This window comes from Tursiops truncatus, chromosome 2 (assembly GCF_011762595.2).
Source record: "Tursiops truncatus isolate mTurTru1 chromosome 2, mTurTru1.mat.Y, whole genome shotgun sequence".
Classification (NCBI taxonomy): Eukaryota; Metazoa; Chordata; class Mammalia; order Artiodactyla; family Delphinidae; genus Tursiops; species Tursiops truncatus.
The window spans coordinates 110,196,487-110,223,327 of record NC_047035.1 but is presented as its reverse complement, the minus strand read 5'-3'; the positions used below and the strand labels follow the sequence as shown (position 1 = coordinate 110,223,327).

General features: G+C 51.0%; 1 protein-coding gene across 1 annotated transcript in view; it reads left to right on the top strand.

The window, feature by feature from the left end:
• The window catches only part of ITGA11 (integrin subunit alpha 11), a 124,697-nt gene that overhangs the window by 50,022 nt on the left and 47,834 nt on the right, over positions 1 to 26,841 (top strand). Inside the window, exons 3-7 of the mRNA XM_033851883.2 lie at positions 11,477 to 11,577; positions 15,833 to 15,924; positions 18,643 to 18,757; positions 21,415 to 21,542; positions 22,675 to 22,823. Coding sequence (XP_033707774.1) covers positions 11,477 to 11,577; positions 15,833 to 15,924; positions 18,643 to 18,757; positions 21,415 to 21,542; positions 22,675 to 22,823 — 585 coding nt within the window. The remainder of the gene's footprint in view (positions 1 to 11,476; positions 11,578 to 15,832; positions 15,925 to 18,642; positions 18,758 to 21,414; positions 21,543 to 22,674; positions 22,824 to 26,841) is intronic.

The window sequence follows — 26,841 nt, the reverse complement described above, 5'->3', positions numbered from 1 at the left end:
CGTCTGTCTAGACTTCAGGCCACTTATGGAGAGTCCTCTGGGCGAGTGAGGGGAGAATGGAGCAGATTTGGTATGTCAGGGAGGTGTGGGTGGCGAGGAAGACAAGGAATGAGTGATGCGAGCCTGGGTTGACAATGACTCCACCGCAAGCTCTGTGAAGACAGGGACTTGTCTGTCCCTCCCAGGCCTAGCCTTCACCACGGAAGACACGTTAGATAACGCACCTAAGCGCTGGCACCATCAGGACCCAGCTGTCAGTCCTCCCTGCAGGGCTCAGCTCCTTCTTCACCTGAATGACATCTATCCACCCGGGAGCCTTCATCCAGGAGTTGCCTGCTCCAGGAAGCCTTCCCAGATGTCTGAGCGAGGGCTCCTCCTCTATGCCCCGCCCCCGCCCCGTCTCGCAGCAATGTTCTCCACACTCTCAGCCCCACCACACCACTAAGGGTGTAAACTATGCCTCATTCACCTTCAGTCCATAGTGCCTGGCACACAGCAAGGGCTCAATGACTATTTCTTTGGATTGAAATTGTCCAAGCATCTCTTCTTACAGACGAGGAAACTGATGCCCGGAGAGGGCAGGTAGATCACCCCAGGTCACTTAGCCCATCCGGGAATAGATCAGAGCTCACCACAGACAGATCAAGAGGTCCAGGACCGAAAAAGAGTATTTGTCCTTTCGCCTCCAGGCCCTCTCCTCTTGTTTGACCTCATCTGAGTCCACGTGGCTGGTGGAAAGAGCCGTGGACACAATCAGAATAACGGGTGTCCCAGTCGTGCCTCAGCCTCTACCCAGAGAATCTGGAAATTCTCTGGGCCTTGCTTTCTTCTGCAGTCTGATGGGACTACCTCTCCTTGTCTGGCTCCCTCCCCTGGCTGTGGGTAGGATGAAACAAGCTGTTCGGCCTGTACACTGGTCACATACAAACTATTACTATCCTAATTATGAGCCAAAGGAAACAGGCCCGCCCAGGATGCAGAAGAGGCACATACCAAGAAATTAAAGCTATACATTCCACTGAGAAACGTCTGCCCACGCTATTGCTATGTTTATGTTTCATTTCCAGAGGAAAGAGTTGTGATAAAACTGGGGGGGGACGGGGGGAGGGGAGACTCAGCATGACTTGGAAAAACAAGCAAGAGTTTATCAGACATTTTGAAAACAAGGGATTTTTACACTGTGGACACAGCCTCTCTGGAGGGACATCAGACCACAGCCACTTTCCTGGGGAGAGCTGGGCCAAGGGCACCCCAAGGTTGGTGGTCCATCTGCAGATGGCACCCAGAAGAGCTCAGCCCAGCTCTGCTCCCAGCTACATCCCAAGCAGAGTGAAGATTCAGCTTGTCTTTGAAAAATGAGCAGCCTCCTCATTTTCACTCAACAAACAGTTATTGAGCCTTGACTGTGTTCAAGGTACTTTGACCAGCACTGAGGGGGAAATTTAAAGATGGATCACGGTCTCTCTCTGCTATCTAGAGACAGATTATCGAAAGGAGAGAAAAAAACAGACAAGAGAAGTACAAAGCATCATGGGAACTAAGGGAAAGCTTTCAGCTGAGAGATCAAGGGGTGCTTCCTGGAGGAAGAGGCACTGAAGCCAGTTCAGTGGAACTGGACTGGAATGGAGCCAGTTCAGCGGTTTGGGACGAGGGGACCGCACGCACAGAGGCAGGAATGAGAATGCCAGGTGTGGTGAAAAAAGGACAGCGGCCCTGTGAGACTTGGCATCAGGCTGTGAGGAGGGGAGGGCATTGAGCTAGAGGGCACAAACTGGCCACTCTTCTTTTGACGGTCCATGTGTCAGGATCTCATTTTCCCATCAAATGGGTTGAAAATGTGCTTTGCAGTCACCTTCCCTCCCTCTTTGCTCTTCTGTTCTAAGTACTTCTGCACATCAGGGGAAAAATGCTGTCTGGATGTAAGCTGAGGTGGACCCAGAATTTTCCAGGAGCAAGGCAGAGAGCCAAGCTTGTGAAATCAACAGCTGAGATGATGCTTGTCAGCGGGCTCTGTGCCCAAGATGACAGGGCGGCTCCGGGGCCAGCCTGCATGGTGACAGGCACGCACTTTGTACCCACTCCTGGAACTGCTATGCATCGCCACTGGTGTGCAGGGGGTTTTTTATTCATTCGTATTGATAAAGGCCTTGTACAATGGGAAAAAAATTTTTAAAGCACCTAAACAGTTATCAATAAGAAAAGGGATGAAACTATTTAAATATCCATCAATAGGAGAATGATTAAAAAGAAAAAAATAACACTGTGCAAACGGTATAAAGGATGAGGCAGAGCTATACTGTCCATCTATACCAGGGCCGCCCCTCACATCCAAGGGGCCTGAGTCAAGAAAACAAACGGGGGCTCCAGCCCACAGCCCACCATCTTTCCTTCCCACCTATAGTTCCCTCTTGGAGATCAAGGGGCCTCACACGTTTGGACACCCCACCCTATATATCCAAGCTCTGTCCACACCCCCAGCAAGCAGCCGCTCCTTGGCTAGTCCCATCAGTGGTATGATTCGCCATCACAAAGACAGATCCAGGGAAGAAGCCTGTCCTGAGCAGGAGACGCTGGCATCCCAGTGACCCAGAGTGGGGGGATGTGGGCTCTAGGTGCCTGTCCCCTTGACCCCTAGGACTCCTCACCCCATAGAAAGAGGAACAGCCAGAGAAGGGTCAGTGCAGGACCCAGGGCAGGGGCCCCAGTGGCCAGGTCTAAGTGTGGAATTGATATATACTGACATGGAAAGTATAAAACAATTAAGTGAAAAAAGCACACTGCAGAAAGAACCATGTGTGTAGAATGGTTTCATTTTTTTAAATTTCCTACATAAACACTTAGAAGGTTTTCTGCATCCCTGCTGCTAATGGTAGTGATCTAGAGAGGGCTGGGTTAAGAAGGGAAGTGAAAAGCCTTGCATATTATACTTTGCACAGTTCTGTGCTATGAACATTATACAAGCATGTGTTATTTTTATAATCTAAAAAAAGTCTTAAAGAATGCTTTTTAAATGGTACTACTTTTTTGTACCAGTTAACGTATTTCTTATGTGTTTTCTTGTGACCAAAAGAAACAAAACAAATTTTTTTGAAAATCCAATCCTGGATCATTCCTAGACAGTCAAGGAGGTTGCTATGGTCATGACCCCCAGATGTAGTAAAAATTCCCCAGACACACACGTTTCTCCACATGTCCAAAGGGCGTCCTAGCTGCTTCTTCAGCAGATCTTTCATACAAGGGCTCCCAATCCTGCCTACAAATAGATTCCCAGGTCCCATCCCCCAACTGGCTGAATTAGAATCTTCTGGAGGTTGTGCCCAGAAATCTGCATTTGTAACTCCCCAGGTGATTCTGATGACCCTCGAAACCCTGGGTGGCAAGTAGCCCAGGCAACGGTTCAGTCCCATTTGGTGGATGAGAACACTGAGGCCCAGGGCAGTTAACAGCCTTGTCTCAGGGCAGGATGGGCAGTCTGTTGGTTCTTCTGCTGGAGCTGGTTCTTCTTCTCTCCCAGCTGAGTTAACAGCTACTGGAAGACAAAAGGGGGCCTGCTGTCAGCGGTCCCAATTTGCAGGCTATCAGATTGCAGCCGTCCCACTATGCCAGGTGATTAGCTAATTTGTTCAACAACTGTATTTGGAGGACCTACTCTGTGCCAGGCACTGTTCTGGGTATTTAGAGCTGCAAACCCGACCAACAAGGTCCTAGCTCCCTTGCGTATCAAATTCTGAGAGCTAAGGATGATTAAAAGGCATATGAAGAAGCCAGCATCCGAGAATGCAAAGTGCTATGAGGAAGATAAGACAGGGTGGGGAGGTGGGGAGTGACAGGTGGTCCGGAAAGGCCTCTTTGGGGAGGTGACATTGGAGCTGAGCCCTAAATGATGACCTGCCTGTGCCCAGCATTCATAGCAGCCTTGGTAAAAGCGGGGACAGACAGGTGAGCAGCAGTGAAATAATAGAGAGCCTCAGAAGACATGATGAAGGGGATGGATTACACTGAAATGGATTTGGGGCTTTGAGCCCAGCGAGGGTTGTGGTCGCCATGCCTCTGCTTCCCCTACACGGTGCTTCTCAAACATGAGCGAGTATCTGCATCCCCTGGAGGGCTTGTCAACACGCAGATGCTGGGCCCCACCTCCAGTTTCTGATTCCCTTCCTTGTTGGTCTCAGGTAGGGCCGAAGACGCTACATTTCTAATAAGCTCCCAGGGGAGGTGGGTGCTGCTGGGCTGGGAACCACTCTGAGAACCACTGCTGTGTTGTAACGGCCTGTCGACCTGCCTGTCTCCTCTATGAGGCTGGAGGTCTCCCGAAGGCAGAGACCACATCATGGTCACCATTGTGCCCCCTGTGCTTGGTGCATTCGTAGGAGCTCAGTAGATGCTTAAGATTCAGTGAATGAATGAGGGTGTGGGTTATCAGCGACAGAAATAATATCTGTAAAGGCCTTAGAACATACGAGCACTATGTAACTGTGTCAGGGTTCCTCAGAGAAACAGAACTGATAGATGATAGACACACAGATAGATAGATAGATAGATAATAGATAGAAAAAGAAAGAGGTTGTAAGGAGTTGGCTCATAGGATTATGGAGGCTGGCAAGTCCCCAGATCTGCAGTTTGAGTCAGCAAATTGAAGACCCAAGGGAGCTGATAGTGTAGTTCCAGTCTGAAAGCAAACAGGCTGGAGACCTAGGAAGAGCCAGCACTTGAGTTTGAGCCAAGGTAAGAGAAAGCCAGTGCCTCAGCTCGGAGGCAGTCAGTTAGAAAGGATTCTCTCTTATCCAGGGGAGGGTCAGGCTTTTTGTTCTATTCGGGCCTTCAACTGATTGGACAAAGCTCACCGTCATTGGGGAGGACAGTCTACTTTACTCAGTCTACAGATTTAAATGGTAATCTCATCCAAAAGCACCCTCACAGACACACCTAGCAGAGTATTTGACCGAATATCTGGGCAGCCCTTGGCCCAGTCCGGTTGACACATGCAGTGAACCGTCACAGTACACATAGTTGTTTAAATACACCCAGTGGAGTCTCATCCCTGGTGAGGGATTTATGGAGGCAGGGAGAGTAAGGAATGTGCTGGCAAACAGAGGGGTTCTCATTTTCCTGGACTCGTCCTCCTCAGGAGTCCAGCCCTGCCAGGCATCTGAGCCACAGTGAACCACAAGCCCCTCCAACCAGCCCAGGGAGACCTGGAGGTGCCAACCCCCCTCGACAGGTCCCGGGTCAGGGGCTCTCCCTCCGCACCCCGCCCCCAGCCAGGACCAGGGTTTGCTGCACTCAGCACTTCTCCAGCCCCATCTTGAACACATTAGGCACCATACTCAGCTGGCTGAAAGAGGTTACATTTTCCGTGGAGAGAGGAGAGAAACAGCCTCGCTAGAGGAATAGTCTCTCTTTGTTCCCTTGAGCTCTCTGCTCCTCAAGTGGGAGCCCCTCCCTGATGCCCCGATCTGATTTCAGGGAAGGAAATGAAGCCAGGAGAGAAATGGAACAAAGGGCCTGGAGTGGGTTTGAGTGGAGGAGGGGTGCTGGGAGAGGGGAACAGGTGAGAAAGGGAAGAGGCTCCTGGGGAGCAGGCCCGGCAGGCTCCAGGGAGGGTGGCCCTCTCTCCGTGCTGGGTGCTGCCCAGCCCCCGGAGCTGGGCTTTCTCAACTTCCCAGTCCTTTACAATGGGGGACAAAGCACTGGACTTGCAGTGCCAGCTCCGAAACTGACCAGTGTCTCCCCACAGGCTTGCTACATCCACCTTCTGAGCCTCAGATACAATCTGCCCTTCCAGCTCCAAAGCTGTCCTGGTGATCGAAATCAAATGCAGGTCAATCACATCAAAAGGGATTCACTAAAATGAAAAGAATTGTTGGTAATAATTGGATTTCCTGGGATGCAAGGTCCAGGTCTTGAGGAGAGGAGCAAAGAGGCTGACCAGGGAGGGGATGCAACCCACATCTTGCCTTTCCTAGGCAGTCCGTGCTGGTCCCTGGGCTCAGGACCTTCTCCAGGGGCAGGCCCATCAGTTGCAAATATCCTCTTTCCTTCCCCAACAGCTGATGGCCTTTTTGTTCCCATGGCTTCTGCCCGCCCCATCTGCTGGGGAGCTAAACTGTTCACACCTGCCTTCCCAGACACAGCCAATAAAAGGCCGAGCAGAGCCAGCCTCTGCCTCCAGGCTTTCCAGCCTCCACGGCTTGGGTGAGGGCACTGCCCTGGGAGTCAGGACACCCTGCACGAGTCCTGCTCTGCCACCATCTCGTCTGAGTCCTCACGCACAATACTTCCTATGCCTCGTTGATATGTGACAAGCCTAGACAGAGTAGCCTCCACGTTTCCTCCCAGCTCTGATGGTCTGCAAGGCCAGTTACCAGGTAACTAGAAACATCTGGAGTGCAGGGCTCCCTGTCCAAGGGGCTGTTTTAAGTGGGATGCACACAGAACAAAAGGATATCTGTTCCCACAAGGCTGGACCAGGGGACAGTTTTATGCATTCAGTTAAACAACCAGAGAAAAATAATATACGTGGTGTCGGCAAGTCTGCCCACCACTCACACAGTAAGTATATACCCCAGATGGAACGTGAGCAGGGGGTTATGAATCTGCTCCTCTCTCATTGGTCGTGGATACTGTGTTCCTCTTATAGCATGGTAATATATGGAATTTCTAGGGGTAATTTTAACTATGTGCTTCTTTTTTTTTTTTTTTTTTTTTGCCTTGCTCATTCTAGTTAGGATGTTTTCAGTTATAAATACCTGAAAACTTAACTCAGATTTATACAGTAAAAAGGAGTTATTGCTTATATATCTGAAAAGTCCAGCAGCAGTCACACTTCAGGTATAGTTTGATCCAGGGGTTCACAGTATCGGTGGGACTTCAGCTTTTTCTCTTGATGCTTCTCGCAGTCCTCCTTCTCTCGTACCCCTCATCATTACAAGGTGGCTGCTAGCAGTTCCACGCCCTACATCTGTACACGATGGCATCCAGAGAAAAGGGACCACTTTGGTCCCTAAAGCCCAAGAGGAGGTCCTGAGATTGGGGTGACTTACGTCATTGGCCTACTCAGTCCCTTCAGTCCAAGGATAACACTGGCCTGGCCTGCAGTGTATGCTCAGTCCCTACAACTGGGCAGGAAGCCAGATTTCCTAGATCCCCAAACAGAAGTGAGGACTGTTGGGAAGAGGGAAATGGAAAATCAAGCAACAGTGACTTTAAACAGGAGCTGGGTCACTGCATTGAACCTCTGCGCAGAGAAACTATTCAATGTCTCAGCAACCTTTTTGCCAGGCGCTGAATCTGGAGGCTCCTCCTAGGCCTGAGGCAAAGCTAAAAGCTCTGGAAGCTGCTGCTGCTGTAGACTGTCAGACAGAAGGTCAGAACAGTCCCCGGGGACCTTTTACCCTGGGCATTAGTGAGGCAGGGCAGATGAGGGCATCTTGGCCCTCAAGGAATTATGACACTAAAGCACTGGCCACAGCAGTCAGCGGGGATCACAGACTGGTTTATGTGGGAAAGCCTGGGCTAATCATTGAGGGTTTCCTGGAGCAGGTGGGACTTGGTGTGCTGGGTCTTACAGGGTGGGATCTGCACACTATAGTGGATGCACAGGACAGTATACTGGAGCACAGAAATAAAACGACTCAAGTTCTATCTAGGTTTATCTTTTATCTGAAAAAAAATAGGATTACTGATATTCAATGCACAGATTGCCAGCTGTACACTGGTATAACTTATATACAAATGTACATATATTGGGAGTACACATTACCTTTTTTCCTTATAGGAGTGTGCAGTTTAAAAGGTTTGGAGATTAAATTGCCTTGAAGGATGGAACCAGGGCTAAGGTCCCCACTGGGCCTTGTTGGAGAGGGTGTGAGGTAGGGATGCAGGGGCCCCTTCTCTTACGCTATGTCATGCTGGGATCTCAGGAGCCCAGCATGCAGAGGGGCCACATCCGGCCATCCTCAGGTGGCCGTCCCCACAGTGAGCCTCCTCCCTTGGCAAGGCCCTGCTTAGAAAGCAACTGCTAGAGAAGGGTCCTCCAGGGCTATGGCTGAAGCCTGCCACCAATTCTCCCATCCGCAGCAGCCCTGCTCCCCGCCTCTGTAGGAGGAAGCCCGGGAGCCCACAGCCAGTGAGTCACGGCGCGCAGCCCATGGAGAGGGCCCGATGCTCACCACGACCTTTGCGGTTTGCCATCTGGTTCCCGTGCCAGAGGGTATAGGGTGTCCAGCCCCTGAGAAGCACAGCGGGCCCTGAGGCTGCAGATGGCTATATAAGGCTGAGGCCGCGGGAGTGACAGGGGTGCCAGACCCCAGGAGCAATTTGGCTGGTCTCAGTGGTGACACAGACATTTTCCCTGTGCTTCGCCATCATCCCCCAACAGCAAGACTGAATCATATCCTCAAAACCTCAAGCCCGACGGGCAGACGTAATGCCAAGAGTCAAGAACAGCAAAGAGGGCTAACCCAGGCCCTCCCTTCATGGCAAAAAAATATTTGGGACAACACAAAGAAAGCTGCCCCAGGAGAACTAGTGCCAGCTCTGCCACAAACTGTGGGGCCCGGGTCAGCTCACCTCTCCAGGCCTCAGTTTCTGCATCTGTACTATGGGAACAGTAAGCCCTGTCCTGCTGCCTCATGAAGTGCCAAGGATCCCCAGAGGAATCAGGTTTGGGAGGATGGGGGTAGGACGTAGGGGGTGGCCCTTGTTCTTTGAAAAGGACACAGCCTGGTCTTGAGGCAAATTTGGGGTCACGACAACTTGGTGTATTTACTGCCAGATTGTCACATGTCGGCCACTTCAAGGACAGATGACTTCTAGGAAGGCTCCAGTCTTTGTGGACTTTTTGTGGACTCTCCTATATCTAGGAGCTTACCTAGATATACCCCTTTCTGGTTGTCAGTGCCTTGTGGCATCTGTGGCTCCCCAGACGACCCTAGGTGACCTCCTAGGTGACCCTAGGAGGTAGGCCATAGTGGAATTGTTAACCCTATTTCATGACCAAGAAAACCAAGGTCAATGAACTTCTCCAGGCCACACGGCAAGCTGGTGACAGAATGAGGATGAAGAAACACCCAGCTCTGGAATCTCAGCCCAAAGATCTTGCCCTGTAATTGGGACTCCACCAAGTTGTCTGTGGGGCCTCAAGAGTTCCACTCTGTAAAATGGGGAGAGTTGTGAGGAGTCTGCCTTGTCAGGCAGCAGGAGTGTTTTCTAGAAGACACACGGGGATCGCTTTTCTAGAAGATGGCCAGGTTTTGTTTTTTCTAATCTAGAACTTGCTGTGCCTGATTGTTCCGGAGGCACCCTGCGAGGTGTTCCTCGAAGGCATGCTTTCCAGAAAGCACTCACCATCAGGCAATGGTGTCCTAGAAGGAACATCGCTCTGGGACACTTGGTCACACACCAGGTTGACCTTGAAAATGGGAGCATCCAGAAAAGCAACCTTGAAGCCCAAACTTTCCTTACTGACCTCTCTCCCATCTCCTTCTCTCTCTCTTTTTTTTTTTTTGGCTGGAAAAAATGGAGCAGCCTTGACCACACAATCACTCGCAGAATTAAGTAGCCAAAACTCACATTGTCTAGACAAATAGATTTTATGAGTCCAGTTAATTCCTGCCAGTCAAAAATAGACATGCTTAATAAGTGGATATATTTAGAATCTGTCATTATCTGGTCCCCAGGGGAGAAACCTCAGCTCTTATTACATAGACTCTAATTTCAAACAGAGCTCTATTAACTCCCACGCCGGACCTTAGTTCTTTCCTGACGGCACAGAGAGGTGGGTGGGAGCGGGGCAGGGAGATATTTGACCACAAGAAGCTACTTAAGTCCTGTGTTGCCTGAACCTCTGGGTCCGTCCCTCTCAACCATCTTAAACCAGAAAACAAGCAATTGCTTCTTCTTTGAGTCATGTTTCCAGGGGGTGGCAAGTTGTCGTGAGAGCAGGGCTATGGAAAGGTCTGCACGCTCCCGATGTGTCACATGTCCCTGTGCCCCTCGGGGTCTGGGAGACCTCCAGGGCTGTGTGAGCCATGGCATCTCCTGCCATGACAGTGCAGCTGTGCCTGGGAGAGTGGTTCCTGACTCGCTGTTAGCACCAGGGCCTGAGCCAAGCAGGCGGATGGTGGCTGAGAGCAGAACTGACACCCAAAGCCTAGAGGGGTCCAGGTATGCCAGAGGCAGGTGACACTGAAGGGACACGGTGCCCAATTTCAGGATTTTACTTCACGTCAGCACTGGGATTCCAGCTGCCTGGCTGGGCCACTCTGGGTCACCTCCATTGGTGCTGCCCGCTGGTGGGCCAGGGGTAAGACAGAGGGGACTTTGGGGCACTCTAAGGAGAGGGCCTGGGGGCTGTCCAGGTTGTGGTGGGATTCTCCCTGGCCCCGAGGGAGGTGGCACTGCCGGGGCTTGGCCAGGTCAGGAGAGAGTGGCCGCTCTTTCTCTAGAAATATGTGTATGTAAGCAACATGAGTTAATTTCCAGTGGGTGCATAACAAATTAGCACAAAGTATTGATAGATGGCTTCCCAAAACAGAAGTTTATTCTCTCACAGGTCTGGAGGCCAGACCTCCAAAATCAGGTCGTCAGCAGGGCTGTGCTTCCTCTAAAGGATCTAGGAGAAATCTTCCTTGCTTCTTCCAGCTTCCAATGGTCCCAGACATTCTTTGGCTTGTGGCAACTTCACTCCTAGCTCTGCTTCCATCTTCACATGGCTTCCTCTTCTCTCTGGGTCTCTCCTTTGTGTGTCTCCTTAAGGACACATCATTGAATTTAGGGCCCACCTAGGTAATCCAGGATGACCTCATCTTGAGATCCTTAACTACAATTGCAAAAACCCCTTTTCCAAATAAGGTCACAAAGGCATAGGCTCAAGGCAGAAGGCCCAGCTGGGTGGTTGCCCCTTGCCATTCTTTAGCCCGGCTGGCTGCCTTGCCCACCCTGAGCAAAGACTTAGTGCCTCAGGGGACAGCCACGAACACTGTGCAACATGCCCCAGCCCCCGGGTCACCAGCTGAAAGACTCATGTAAGATGAGGAATGAGGCCACCCACGGGTAGTGGCAGATGGCCAACACTCCAAAATCATCCTTCCTCTGCCTGAATGACCCCTGTTACCACAGTCCCACCATCTAGCAAACTCATATTCATCTGTTAAGACCCAGCTCAAGAACACCTCCTCCATGATGTCTGCCCTGCCCTCTTCTCACAGGGATGGCCTCCATCCCATTTGTTGCCAGACCCATGTGGTCTTCATCTCTGTGTCTCCAGATCCTGGCAGGGGCCTGGATAGGCCACAGCATCCCTCTTCCAGGGAGACGAAGGTCTGAGTGTGAGGGTATGTGTGGGCTGCCCCTCCAGGATTCCCTCCCGCCCTCCCTACCCTACTCTCCCCTCAGCACTGCCCCGCAGGTTCCATCCTTTGCCAGGAAGGAGAACCTCCCCCAGCATCTTGACTTGTCTTCTTTTCCTTCCCAGGCTGGTCATCGGCGCTCCACTGGAAACCAACGGCCACCAGAAGACAGGAGACGTGTACAAGTGTCCAGTGACCCAAGGGAACTGCACCAAGCTCAACCTGGGTAACTTGGGCCACTGGTCTCTCCACAAGGAGGCCAGCCATTGTCCAGGGTGGGGCAGGTGCTGAATCACGTCCCTGCCCACAGTCACACTGTGAGGTTACCTAGATGGTGTTGCTGTCCCCATTTTACAGATGAGGAAGCTGAGGCCAGAGAGAGGAAGTGACTTTCCCACAGTCACACAGCTTGTCAGGGGCTGGCCAGGATTCACACCCAGGTCTCCAGTGTCCCAGGCCATGGCTCTTTCTGCCTCATCCACGGCCCCTTAGCACAGGGGAGCCAGGAGCATTTCCTGTCTTTTTATTCTGACTTGGAAATAATAACAATAGCCAACATTCATATGTCTTATATACTGTTCACTACGTGCCAGGCACTGGTTTAAGCACTTTTAGGTATTTTTTGACTCATTGAATCCCCACAACAGCCGTATGAGATTTAATCATTAACGACAGCCTGTGGAGGTGAGGGGACCTGCCCGGGGTCACCCAGCTAATAAGCAGCAAGGCCAGGATTCCAACCCAGGCCATCTGCGGCCACCCTTTAACCACTGAGCAGCACTGCCTTTCTGAAATGATGACTCTGTTCTTCGCTGAAGCACTCTGGGGCACAGGGGAGACGCTTTGAGCAGCCTCAAGGCCTTCCAAGTCCTTGTAAATCTACGTGCACACGTGCGCACGTGTGCGCACAGCCTGCGTCTACTAAAGCACACGCACCACTCCTCTAAAGCACTTCTGCTTTGTCCTAAAGGTCAGACAGTGGCCAAGCCATCACTTTGCTTTCAAAAGGGAGCAAATATCCCATTTGGGCTGAGAAGCTGCGATTCCAGGACTGGCCTTCCCCAGGGCAGGACCCTCAGCCTCCCACTCTTCCAGGAGGGGAGCCTCCAACCTAGACCAGTGGAGTGGGGTCCCCTGGGGAGACTTTGGGGAAAGAGGTCCTGGGGCGGTGGGGGGTGGGGGGGAGATGGCAGAGCTTTAAGAGATAAGCAGATGGATGAAAAGGCCACATCAAAGAGAAGGCATGTGAAACCAGATCCCCAGGGCAGCCAGCTGTCCCAGCACATAGTGCTGGATGCTCCCGCTGGCCACATCTGTGTCAGAGCCGTGGATAGGAAGTTCAAACCCCAGCACAGCCGGGGGCCCAGGCTTCAGTGAGGAAACGGTCCAGGGCGGGCGGGAGTCCGGCTGGCGGCTTACGGATCCCGGCCGTCACCGCCCTGAGAGCACGGGCTCCCAAACAAGCCAAGCTGGATTCTCCTTCCAGCTGTACAGTTTCCTCACTGTGTGTCCAGGGGGAGCTCACATCCTCTCTCTGAGCCTAGGTCCACTTATGTGTGACCCTAGGATCCATCCCAGGTCTAATATGTCCCCCAGCCTTTCATGAGCACCTAGTATGTGCCAAGCACGATGCTAGTTACTGGGGATACAGCAGGGAACAAAGAGCCAAGGGCTCTGCTGGGAGGGCACAGTAAGCGAGGAGACACACTACAGTAGAAAGCAGGATCATCTCAGGTGGGGAGAGATGCTGTGCGATAAACCAAGTGTTATGATAAGAGAGGCTGGGTGGGGAGGAGGTAGGGGGCGGGTACTATCTTAGCAAGGTGATCAGGGAAGGTTTCCCTGAGCAGGTAACTTTTGAGCAAAGGTCTGATGGTGAGATGGAATCAAGTGGGACCACAGCATTCCAGGCAGAGGAGAAGCAAGTGCAAAGGTCCTGAGGTAGGAATGAACTTGCTCCATTGGAGGACAGAAAGAAGGCTGGGGCAGAGGGAGCAAGGGGGTGGTGGTAGACATGCGCACTGAGCTTGGGGCCTGAGCCACTGAGAAAAGCCCCTGGTCCAGGTGGGGACCAAGACCATGAACCCATCATTTAGGTTCCTCTATCGCTCTGGTTTCCAATGTGGACCTAATTTCCCTCCGAAGGAGGAGGAGCCCCTGCTGACAATGGGAGACATGATGCCATCAGACTCTGAAACTGGGGCTTAAGCTGGGAGGTGGTGGGCAGCAAAGTGCATGGAGGCCGAGGAAGAGTACTGGTCAGGAAGCACCTCATTTGAGGAGAGTTTCTTTCCCTCCCACTGAGGAGGCAGGAGGACCATCTGTCAGTTTATCCCCACAGTGGAAAACGCAAGGCAAGGAAACCTGAGTCCTAGTTTTTCCTATGGCCTCTCCAGGCTCTGAGCCCCACTCAGCCAGGAATGTTCTTTCCTTTCTCTCCAAGGAAGTGGGTGTCAGTTATTCACACCTCAGTATTGAAGGGTCTACCTACCTCTGGTGCTTTTTTTCCCAGTACCTGTTTGAAGTCAGGGTTTTCATTGAGCGGCAGGGGCTCAGGGGGAGGGGATGTGATTCTGGAAGGCAAGCCCTGTGTGAGGAGGGGCTTATGCCCCAGCCCTCACACAGACCCACTGAGAAAGGTGTAAGTCTCTCCTGGTCACAGAGGGGAGGTTAGTGACCGCTCCAAATCCACGAGCAGCTGGACTTGAACCTGAATCTTTCTTACTCCAATGCAAGGGTCTTGCCCACCATGCCATCTGCTTCCTGGCCCACAGTTTCACTGAGGACCTCAGTCACTGAGACAAGGCCGGAAGAGAGGGGGTGGGGTGAGGTGGGGGACGCACCCTTTAAATAAATGGGGGGCAGAATTCTCCAAGCCGCTGAGGGGAGGAAGTTGCCGAGGTGGGGCTTGGAGCTTCCTCTCCAGACTTCTCACCACATCCCTCTGCAGCCACGGCCCTGCTGTCAGATGGGGAAAGTCGGGATGTAACGTTGGCTCTGCTGGGTTCAAGTCCCCACGCTGTCATTTATCAGTGATCGGCCTTATAGAGGTCACTAACCCTCTGTGCGCCTTGACTCTCTCCTCTGTAAAATGAAAATGGTGACCCCTGGGTCTCCCGGGACCAAGAGGGGGTCCTGAGAGGGCAGGTGGGCGCAGCACTTTGTAAATGATAAGGCACCGTGAAAGCACCAGGGTTATTACTATTATCTTCTCTCCGGTTGTTTGGACAGACAAAACAGAAAGCAATCCCAGGCCCTCGTAGAACAGCCAAGAGAGGCTGGACGTCAAAAGGAACCTTACTACAGACTGAAAGAAACCAAGGGACAGCAAACAACAAACACAGCCGCCCCACCCTAGCCCACAGTACAGTCGGAGGTCTGGATTTCTGGCCTCTGCCCATGCCCGGCCCCAGGTCTTGCTGGCCTGGGCCCCAGAGGGTCGGCCAACTCTTCACACTTCCAATCGCCAACAAAGCTAAATGCTCCTGAGCCCTTAGAGATCACTCCCCTCCCCTGAAGCAGAGAACACATCTAGATCCTGCGCACAGCAGATCAGGACTGCTCGCTCCAGCCTAACAAAATACCCAACTCACTTCCCTCTAAACTCTCCCCGGCAAGTGTCTGCACATGTGTGCGCACGCGTACACCACACACACACACACACACACACACACACACACACACACACACACACACACACACACACACACACACACACACTCTCTCTTCTGGGGAATCCAAGCTCATTTCTTTCCTTTCAGGGGCCTGACAGAATGATCTAGTAAAACCTTCCCCAATATAATCTGCTTAGTAAATTTAATCTCCACAACCCCTCCCTCCACCCAGTTGGCTGCCCCTGAACACTCCTCTGGGGACCGGCCACACAATGGCATTCTTGGGCAAGACCTTGTGCCTCTAGAAGGCTCTTGTCAAGTTGGCGATTTGCTCCCTGTGAGAAAGAATCAGCTATCATGTGTCAGTTTATCAGCTGAGCGGAGAACCGGACCCTGAGAGTTGGGCAGGGGACTGCTATGTGTGATGGCAGGTTGCCTTAAAGAAAAACGTGGAGGAGGCACGGTATAGAGGAACCAGCCTCGGGGGAGCCCTGGTTTGTGTGGGGTGGGGCACAGGGGGATGGCTGGAGGAGGGAAAGCTCTGGACGAGGAGATGGAAGGCTCTGCCATCTGCCTCCTGTGTGACTTTGGGCAGTTTGCGTGACCTCTCTGAGACTCGCAGTCCTCATCTCACAGAGAGTTGAGAGGAGGTAATTAGACCATATCTGGGCAAGGCCTTAGTAAACTGGGAAAGGCTGCCCTGACCTGCAGGCGAGTGAGACATCCAGAGGGGCAGGGAGAATGGGGGAGGACCCTGCCTGGTACCGACTCGACCTCGGGCCCCTCTGGTGGCCAGTGGCAGCAGCAGAGTCCGGGCAGAGGACAGGCAGAAGGGGCTGCAGGCTGAGTTTCTCCCTCCCACCCCAGGAAGGGTCACCCTATCCAACGTGTCCGAGAGGAAAGACAACATGCGTCTTGGCCTGAGCCTGGCCACCAACCCCAAGGACAACAGCTTCCTGGTAAGAGCCACCCACCCACCCACCCTCCCTCCGAGCCCTTCCTGCCCCACAGGCCCTCTGCTTGGGGCCGCGAGGGGCGTGTGGTGGCTGAGCATGGCCACCCACCGGGCTACCTGTCCGCGTGCGCTCGGGGAGCAGCCCCTCCTCTGGCTTCCTGCCTGTGCCATTCTGCCTGCTGCGCCCTAAACTTCAGGGGGGTACAGTTCAGGCAGGAAAAAGGATTGAGCCCTTTCGTGTACCTTCCCTTTGGGGCTGGGGGGAGTGCAAAGCAGATAGCCTGCAAAGGAATAAGAATAAATAAAGATATTCAACAGTCCAGTGGTAGGGGCGTCTGTCCTTTCCTTTGGTAGAGGCTGAATTTGCAAGGCAGAGGCTGAATCTCTGCTCCAGAATTGATGAAAGAAACAGGACACACCACACACCCTGAGAAGACTTTGAGGGGAAGCCGTAAATGAGCGAACTCAGATTTACTACAGCGGAGGGAAGGATACAGAGGGATGGGCCACCTGGACTGCATAGGATCAGATGGGAAAGCTTCCCAGAGGAGGTTTCTGTTTTGTTTTTAAAGAAGAGGCTAGTCTTAGCAAGGAAGAAGGAGGAGGGGGTACTTGGGCTGAGGTGGTAGAGACATTCGTTGATTTAAACTATTTTTTGAGCACTTACAATGAACGGAGCCTGATGCCAAGCACTGGGGATTCAGCAGTCAGCAGAGCTCCTGCCCTCCTGGAGCTTACATTCTGGCTGGGGTAGAGACGATAAGCAAATGAGTAATGTGAACATGATGTTGGGACAGAAAGGCAGCAGCGGGCTGTGCTGGGAGATCTCTGCACCCTGCTCAGGCAAGCACATGCAAGCTTTGCACACAGTGGGAGAGTACGGGTGGCGTGACGGATTGGCACCGCCTGCCCCTTGCCATCACGTTCGGGTGAACCACCACGAATGTGGGTGAGGCTGGGACTGATAGTTCCTAGAGTAGCTGCAAGAAGATTTCTGAGAAAAATTACCCAGAACGCCCAGTAAAATGCACTTGCTCATTTTAAGATGGGAGGGCTTGTGTCATTCTCTGTTCTCACCCATCAGTTCATTTCTGTTGACACATGAGACATCTTGGGTGTGAAGCATCAGACATCAGGGCAGTGAGATGACTGGGATGCTCAGAGACTTGACAAGAGCGTAGTGGCTCTGCCAGGGAAAGTCCTGAGGTGCCTCGATGTATGGTTGGCCCACAGCCCCCATCATCCCCAACCGAGGGCAACAGGACCCCTGGCCCTGTCCACGCATACTTGTCAGGGGCTTTGGTCTGACCCTATTCTCCCTCTGAGGCTCCTTGTCATACGCCTACTAACTTGATTTCACCTACTTCATAAGGTGGGATGAAGGTCCACGAGGGATGGTGTGATACAACCCCTGGGGCCTCTGTGGGTAGGTTAAGACCCTAGTTTATAAATAGCAACTTTTGTTAACTCATTCACTCATCCATTCACTCATCAGCCCATCCCCCAACCAAATGTCCTTCCCTCTATTCATCTATCCATTCATTCATCCACCCATCTGTCTACATGTCCGTCCACCCCCTCATCCTCCCATCTAATCATCCGTCCTTGCATCCATCCCCTCCCACATCCATCCATCATCCATTCATCTATCCATCCATCCATCCATCCATCCATCATCCTTCTAGCCCTCCAGCCATTATCCGTTACCTACTCTCCCATGATTCATTCTCCCCCACTTCCAAAAATAATTTACCAGAGCTTCAACAAAGGACACAGATAATACAAAACCTTTAAAATCTGAGTTTAAAAAAAGAAAGCTAATTAAAGAAAGGGATTGGAAAGTGGAATAATTATTCTTCCAAACCAAGGGAAATTAGAGCACAAAATTTAGTCCTGAGTTTTCCAGCAGAAGGACAAAAATGGAGGCAGAACCTGGGCTTTCTTTTTTTTTTTTTTTTCGGTACATGGGCCTCTCACTGTTGTGGCCTCTCCTGTTGCGGAGCACAGGCTCCGGACGTGCAGGCTCAGTGGCCATGGCTCACGGGCCCAGCCGCTCCATGGCATGTGGGATCTTCCTGGACCGGAGCGTGAACCCATGTCCCCTGCATCGGCAGGCAGACTCTCAACCATTGTGCCACCAGGGAAGCCCTGGGCTTTCATTTTTAATGACCCTTACTCTGAGAGGGACTCATCACTCAGTCTGTAAATGAGGGGCTGACATCAATGTTTTTGGTAGCAAATTTCAGAGAAAGAGCAGAGACGTTCTTTTTCCTTTCCTTAGTAAGAGCCATGGGCATGTTTTGGGTACCCTGTCCTGGAAGTCTGCCCAGAAATGACCTTCAGGCGACCTCTTCAGAAAGACCCTTGAAGGGTCCACTCCCATGGATGACAATGCTTTCCCGCATCCTGTGTGGTGGGCAGGGGGAAGGAGAGTCACAACCTGATGATGGGGTGGAGAATGGGACCCTTGAAAAGACAACAAAGGAGGACTCTAAGGTTAGTTTTTCTCCATTTCACCTGAAACCAAGGGAACTAGTACATATTACAGCAAGAGAGATTTCAGTTAGACTCAAAGAAGACCCTCTAAATCCTAAGGATAACAGCACTCAGATGGAGGATTCTGTCTTGGGTCTTGGAGGTTGGGACTGGGCCGAAGGCTATTGGGCCCGGACCCTCCCTGAGGCCCCCCGCTGATTGGGGGGGTCCATGCTGTGCTTCACAGGCTTGCAGCCCCCTCTGGTCTCATGAGTGTGGGAGTTCCTACTACACCACAGGGATGTGTTCACGGGTCAACTCCAACTTCAGGTTCTCCAAGACCGTGGCCCCAGCTCTCCAAAGTAAGTGGCTTCAAATCTGCAGACCTGGGCTGAGCGACCGACAGTCCATGGGAGGCTCCGAGCTCCGGTCACCACTATCCCATGGCTACAAAGCAGAACTTGGACCCTAGCCCCGCCCTGCTCCAGCTCTCTGGGTAACTTGTGGGGTCATAATCTTGGCCCACCCTCCCGGGGCAAATGAGCTAAGGTTATGAAGACCATCCTGGCAGCCAGAGAGGCTCACTGCAAACCCACCCTGAGCAAGGAAGAGATTCCTGGCCCACCATGTCCATCAGGCAAGCTGCGTACTGCCGAAGTCTGGGGACATCGTTCCCTTAGACTATAGTGTGCGTGGTGCCCTCTGATGTTATGGGATGTGGCTGCCCTGTAGGTGGAGGGCCAAGGAGGACAGAACTACCCCTGGTGATAGTCCCATCTAATCAGTGTTCCTGGACATGAGGAAGCGCTGCCCAGCTTTCCCAGAGCCTCATGGAACACAAAACCTCCCAGTCTCTCCCCACCTGCCAGGAAAGTCTGGGGAAATAACACTCAGACCTTGCTTCCTGCAAGCCCAGACTGCTTGGCTGCGAGCCTCACTATTTCCTGTGGGCTCACCACCAGCACCCAAGCAGCTGCTGCCCGTTTCATTGAGGGCGAGGGGATTCGCACTTCTGGCTAGAGGCAGCCTCCCTCCAAGCACCAGGGCCCAGTCGGAGACGGGAGGGTGGTGCTCGGGGGGGAGGGAGGAGGAAGGTCAGTCCAGCAGGGGCTGGAAAATGGTCCCCTCAGGGGCCACGAGGAGGCGTGGATTCTATTCTTACAAAACGTCAGCGGGAGAGGCAGAGGCAGTGCCGGGGCTGGGAGGAGGCTCGCAGCCAGTCACGGGAGGTGTGTCACCCCCTAGAGAGGTTCTTTCCTCTGGGCCAAGGTGTGACCATCTCAGCCTCCCAGAATCTCCTGTGGCAGAGACCTCCTCACCCCGCTGACCAGCAGCCGTGCCCTGGGAACTCAGCAGATCCAGATCCCAGGGCACCCCCCCCCCCGCCACCCCTGCCAACACCACGGAGGATCTAATTCAGTAGGTCTAGGATCAGCCGCAGGGCGTGTGCACGTGCGCACGTGCGTGTGTTTCAAAGGCGTGTTCTGCCATGTTTAGCAACCACAGAGGTTCTTCCCAATGTGTCTTAAAATGAAAAATTTGAAATCGTAAGAAAGAAATCAGTAATAATAAATGCGTTCTAATAAAATTGGCTTTAAAATAAAAGAAACCTGGCCCCTGCCAGTAGATGAGAAACCCCTCCTAGTCAAGGAGTTACTGTCTCGTGTCCTTGTGGCTGCCGGCACCACACGGCGCTCCAGCACATGGCGCTGCAGCCCATGGCGGGTGCTCGGTCCACAGGTGTGGGGCGAAAGCACACTGGAGAAGGACAAAGCTATCAGGCACCGTTAGCCTGGAGGTGTAGGGCCATCACATGCTGCGTGCGGCGTGTGCAGACGAGACCAGAGTGTACACACAGCTTCTCCTGAAGCGGAGGTGGTTCTGAGCATCCAAACGCTTCTAAAGTGCTCTTCCCAGACACAGAACCTGTGCCAGGCGCCTAGGCTCAAAGCCACCACCTTCCCCTCCTGGTGAGCTCTGACATCGACATACTACACCTTCCCGATGCAGGAGTTACTGGAATGGTTAACTCACAAAGGCCCCTGCTGTATTGCTGTAAAGTAGATTTGAAAACAGTGTGAAATTCTCCAGTAAAAATAAGAAGAAAAATAAGCAGAAAGCAAAAATAAGTAAAAATATGCCCAATATTTCAATGTGGCACAGTATAGTGTATATTGTATCAGATTGTATCATCTCTTATTCAAGGTAAGTCCTGCTGTTTCACAAACAGAAATAAATTACTTAGATGTAAAGAAGTTTTTTAATTTGTTAGGTTACCAATGTTTCATGTTTTCTTTGTTGCTTTCTATTATTCATTTTAATTTGGTATTAATATTACAAGAATATAACCTTCAGGCTCAAAGCAGCAAGATAATGACCTGATAATGTCATTGTTACATTAACAAAGTGGTTTGGTTAAAAAAAATAATAAAAAGAGGATAAGCTAAGATTCTTGAGCATTTACTTGTGCTCAGCCCTAGAAGCATCACCTTGTTAATTCCTCGTGGCAATCCTCTACTATCATTATGCCTCTTTTACAGAAGAGAAAACCGGTGCCAGGATGTTAAGTAACTTGCCCAGGGTCAAAGCCGGGGGTCAAACAGTCTGACGCCAGATTCCACATTCCTAGCTATTACACCGTGCCTCCCTCCTAAGAAGTGAAACCCATTCATTTGGGCTGAAAGTGGTAATGCCAGCCTACCCATTACAGTAAAATATACAATAATGAGGTACTGATTTGGGCACTGTTGGCTGCCTACCAAACACTGGCCAGCTAACGGCGGTCAGTCCCTGTTGAGGAGCAGAGGCAGTAGGGCTCCATTCATGCTTTGTTCAGACAGCCAGTGCAGAACGGTGGGGCAGAGCCAGGAATTCCTGGGCTCCTCACTCACATTGCCCAAATAAATGTTCAGCCCAAGGACAGCTCCCAGGCCAGGCTTCCCTGGACAGTCATCCAGGGGATCAGAGATTTGCAGACACTGGCTCCTTGGGTAGCTGTGACCATGTTCCCACTTCCCAGGGTGCCAGACCTACATGGACATCATCATTGTCCTGGATGGTTCAAACAGCATCTACCCCTGGGTGGAGGTTCAGCACTTCCTCATCAACATCCTGAAGAAGTTTTACATCGGCCCTGGGCAGATCCAGGTGAGTGTGGTTGAGACTCTTTCCTCCTCCAAATAAGGCCCCCCCAAAACCCATGGCAGATGCTGCCCTGGGGTGGGGGGGAGCATCTGTACATGTGCTAGAAAGGTGTAGGTGAAAGGGCCAGCCTCAGGGCCCTGCAGCCCAGGACACCCATCTCTGCTGGGCACCTCAGGGGACGGCGTAGGGGAGGCATCACTGAGTGGGTCAAACACTGTCCTCTGGGATAGACACCACATATTAACAAAAACTTTGATCAGCCAGAGAGCGAGAAGACACTAGCACCCTGCTGGGTGAGGCACAGGGGAGAACTAGACACTTTGATCTTGGAGAAGAGACAGGGGAAGAGGTCAGCGCTGCCGGCACATATTTGAAATGCTGCCTGGCTAACGAGGGGGTAGATTTATTCCGTATTGTTTTGGCAGGCCAAAGGAGGACCGATGACTAGAACTGACAAGGTGGCAGATTTCAGGTCAATCTAAGAAATTATTTTGTAACAATTAGAGCCATTAAAAGGGGAGTGGGCTTTCTCATGAAGTAATGAGTTCCCCACCACTGGGAGATCATCTTTTACGGTACGGTGGATGAAAGTCCAGCATTGGAAATGCACTTGTACCAAATAAACTCTGTGGGCCCATCCGACAGTGACATTTTTTCATTCTAGTCCTACTATAGGTAGGTTTTTGCTTATTCTTTAAGGTTTTTATTTCGAGGCTATTAATATTTGAGTCTTATTAATATTTCAAACTTCTCTTCCAAATTTGAAAGAACCTTAGTTCCAGAGTTTGGTGAACAATGCCATGGCCCTCCACCCACACTGCTCCTAAGATTTTAGACTTCAATTCTATGCTCCACTTTTGTCTTTTTAAGTAAGAAACTCAATCTGCTGGGCCTTTCTTTAAATCACAGTCTCCTCTCTCAATATGCACCTCCCACCTGCCTCACCAAGCCAGCCATTCGTTCCTGGAACTGTGCAGAACCTGCTTCCCTTCTGCTTAGTTCCTCTCCCTTGGGAAGGTCCCCAGCCCTCCTCACTCCTGAACCGTCCCAGAGAGATGACTCCAGGAAACCTCATCACCAAAGGGCCAGCCTTCAGGGGTCAAGATGTCCTGTTTCCCTCTCCTCTAACTTGCAGGTTGGAGTCGTTCAGTACGGAGAAGACGTGGTACATGAATTTCACCTCAATGACTACAGGTCTGTAAAAGATGTGGTGGAAGCTGCCAGTCACATTGAACAGAGAGGAGGAACAGAGACCCGGACGGCATTTGGCATTGAATTTGCTCGGTAAAAAAAATAATAATTTTCTAAATCTCAGATACTGTTACAGTTATCTTTTGCTGCCCCACAAAATCTAGTATCTGGAGAGACAATAATTAATCCCTCAAAGTTCTGGGCATTGGCTGGGCTCAACTGATCAGTTCTCCCTTGGGTTCTCTCGTGTGGTTGAAGGCTGGTGTCAGCTGGGGCTGTTGTCATCTGAAGTTTCGACTGGGCTGGACATCCAGCATGGCACACGCATGTGGCTGACAGCGGATGTTGGCTGTTGGCTGGGAGCTCACCTAGGCTGGTGATCTGAGCACCCACACGTAGTCATGTGGCTTGGCTCTCTCACCGTGTGGCAGCCAGGCTTTGAGAGGAAGCATCCCAAGAGTGAGTTTTCCAGGAGATCCACACAGGAACTCTGAGACTGCCTATGACCTAGCTGCAGAAGCCCCAGAATATAACTTCTGCTCTAGTCTTCTGATTGAGCAAGTCACTGAAGCCAGCCCAGGTTCAAGGGGAAGAGAATTTAATTTCCCCTCTTGATGGAGGAATGGCAAGGTCACATTACAGAAGAGCATTTTGGGGCTGGGATTTCCAGTCAACTTCAGGAAATATGTTCTGCCACAGAGACCCTATGAAAAGTGTGTGGGTTGTATGAGGGCAGAATCTTCTTGTGGGGTGTTGGTCATCAGTAGAATGCGAAGAACATAGTTAAATCTGACATCTGAGATTGTAGAGCAATGAGGCTGTTCCCTTAAACATCACACCAGAGCTCACAATAATAATGAATGCTATCTCTAGTCATCCAGACAGGTAGCTACATGCTTATTCCAGTAACTCTGCCATGGCTCAGAACACTGTACTCACCCCCACTGGAATCAGTGAATGATTTTTAAAGTCAATTCCCCCAGATCTTTCCAGCTGTGGCCTAAACTCCTACGGTAACTATGTCCAAGACATTTAGATTTTAAATGTATAAATTTTACACCTACGAATATGAGCTCTGCTGTGTTCATTGAGACCACCGTCCCATTACCTTATAATCCCACCTCATGTAGGGTTAATCGAATGTAGCATTTAGCAGAATGCTACAATGTGAAAGCTATTTAGTAGAAACATGATTTCATGTGGTCAAAAGATTAACTCTTTTTTTTTTAATATTTATTTATTTGGTTGCACCAGGTCTTAGTTGTGGCAGGCAGGCTCCTTAGTTGTGGCTTATGGGCTTCTTAGTTCTGGCATGAGAACTCTTAGTTGCGGCACGCACGTGGGATCTAGTTTCCTGACCAGGGATCGAACCCGGGCCCCCTGCATTGGAAGCGCAGAGTCTTAACCACTGCACTACCAGGAAAGTCACCCAACTTCACTACTCTTTATGATTAAGTTACTGCTCCACCAGTGTATTTCTGTTCACTGATAAAACCTGCTCAAGCATTTTTCCTAAATGAGCATCGCTCTGTGTAAAGATGGCTCTTACTCACCCTCATGAGAAATGGGCCCTCATGGGGGTGAGTCCCTGAGACCCCAAGCAAGCTCTTGTGAAGTGGCCAGGGCAACGGAGGAAGCCCACGCCCACTGAGCTATCAGTGAGAAGCTAACTGAGTCCCACCGGGATGGAGCACACTGCTTCCATCTCATTTCGCAGCCCCTCTCCCCCAGGTCAAGTGCGTGTGACTCACCTAGTAGTTTGAACCATCATGACTCACGAGCACTGCTGGGGTGTGCGATCTACACCTCAAGTGAACTTTGAAATCTAATCTTCCCGGCCAAGTCTGGGTCCCAAATTACAGCTGGTGCCTTTTCAGGTAAAAGGTTTTCTCTCCTCACTCAGCTATTCATAATGCATTTTTTTTCTGTGTACCTACTAAAGTACAAAGATCCAGGCCATGGACTTGAGGGGTTATAAAGAGGGTAACCCGTGACCCCTGGTAAGCGTCACCCTAACTCAGTGAGGATGAGAGAGGAGGGCTCCAAGGGAGGGATCAGAGAGGACTGCCAAGATGGGGGATATCTGACAGACCCCAGGATTACAGCAGGGAGAGATGGAGAGAAGACATTCCACAGAAGACATTCTGCCCCAATAACGGCAGAGGAGAGGGAGAGCTGAGGAACGTTTACGTTCAGAGCCTTGCTCTGAGCATGGTTCGTGTTGGGGAGTAGTAAGCCCTGCAGCTGCAAAGATGGTTTGGAGTCAGACTGTGAGAGTTATAACGTTGTAGCTAAAACAAGCATGATTGGCCCCTGAAGGTTCTTGAATGTCATCATCAAATGTGCGCGTGAAGGTGAGTCTGGCAGCCATGTGTGGCTTTGAGGGGAGGGGGCAGGACAGCGCTGCAATGCCACCTTCATTCACTCAACACTTTTTATTGAGCATCTACTATGTGCCTCACACTGTTTTAGACACTTGGGATAGATCAGTGAACAAAGCAGATAAATATCCTGCCCTTGTGAAGCTGATATTCTAGAGGGTGAGGCAGACAATAAGCAAAAAAACAAAAAACAAATAAATAGCTAGTATGCTAGAGGGAGATACAAGCTATGGGGGAAAAATAGAGTCTGGTAAAGGCAGTCAGGCAGGTTGGGGAGGGCAGGTATTTAATCAGCATTAACCAAGTAGTCGGGGAAGGCTTCACCAAGAATTGACATTTGAGTGGAGACTTAAAGGAGGTGAGGAAGTTGGCCAAGCAGGTGCCTGGCAGGGGAGGTTCCAGAAAAGGGAGCAGCTCAGATAAAGGCCCTAAAACAGGAGCATGCCTGGTGGTTCCAGGATCAGTGAAGATTCCAGCAGGAGGAGGAGCTCAGAGGGATTACCAGGGGTTTCACAGGCCATTATCAGGACCTGTGAGAAATGGGAGCCAGGACAGGTTTTGAGCAGAAAGGAGACGTGATATGACCTTTCTCCACGGGGTCACATTGGCTTCCAGGTTCATGGAAACTGTCGTGAGTATAAAGCTTTCACTGCATTCCAGGAAGTTATAGTCTGATTTACAAAGCAACAAATCCAAGTCTTTTACACAATACAAATTCACAATTTTAAATCTGATGATTCATGCCAATATTTATGCTATTACAGATTCTTGCAGATATTCACACCATTCCACTCTATGGAAATATGATCCTGAAATTTCCTTGGCTCCATATGTAATAAAGCCTGCTCTTCCCCTGCCATATTTTTTCTTCTGGAGTTTTGTTCCTGGACCTGGCCCTCCAATGAAGTCACGGAAGCATCTCGAGCGTCCTTTGAAGGACTAGCAGCATTCTCCCTCCACTGAGTCAGGCTTAAGCCCAAAATATTCTCTGTATTTTGTCATGTCAAGTGTGCCTCTGCCCCCCTTCAGTCCACGCCTCACACTAAATTTAGAGGAGTTTTTAAAGCCAGCATATCCAGAATATCATAGAATTGCTAAGAGAATGGCAGATGGTCTGTTTCTCTTAACTGGTAGCTTGAAGATGCTCTGAACTAGTTTATTCCAAGTTTTGTGAATTCCTTAACATCTAAATCACGCACACCAGCTCATCAGCTTGCTGTGTAACAAAAGATACCCCTGGTAACCAAAGCCTTAGAGTGATGGGATTTAACCTGACATCATGGTGCTTGAACCTGTGGGTCAGACCTTTGAGGACTCACTGCGGCGTCTAAAGGTAACATTTATTTTTAGGTCCTTATTGAAAACTTCAGAACCTCATGGTCTGAAGGAGAGTTGGCCTCACACAGGCACCAAGAGCCAGTGATGGTTCAGGAGCCAATTTTTCCTTCTTCGTAGTCACCAGCTCCAAGAGTCCATAGAGCGCCAGCCCCCCGGCTCCTGGTTGGACTGCCCGGCAGGCAGGCCAAGCACCTGCTCCAGCCACTGAAAACAAAAGAAAAAGCAAGAAAGAGAAATATTTGTCATAGAATTTTATATTTAACAGTCCCCAAAGTAGAATCAAAGTGGTTCTCCTGGGAAACGTCGGAACTTTGTCAGGCTTCGTCACACACGTTTTATGGAACGGCATGGTTTAGCTGTTGAGTTGCTCTGGCACGTCACCTTTTCAGAAC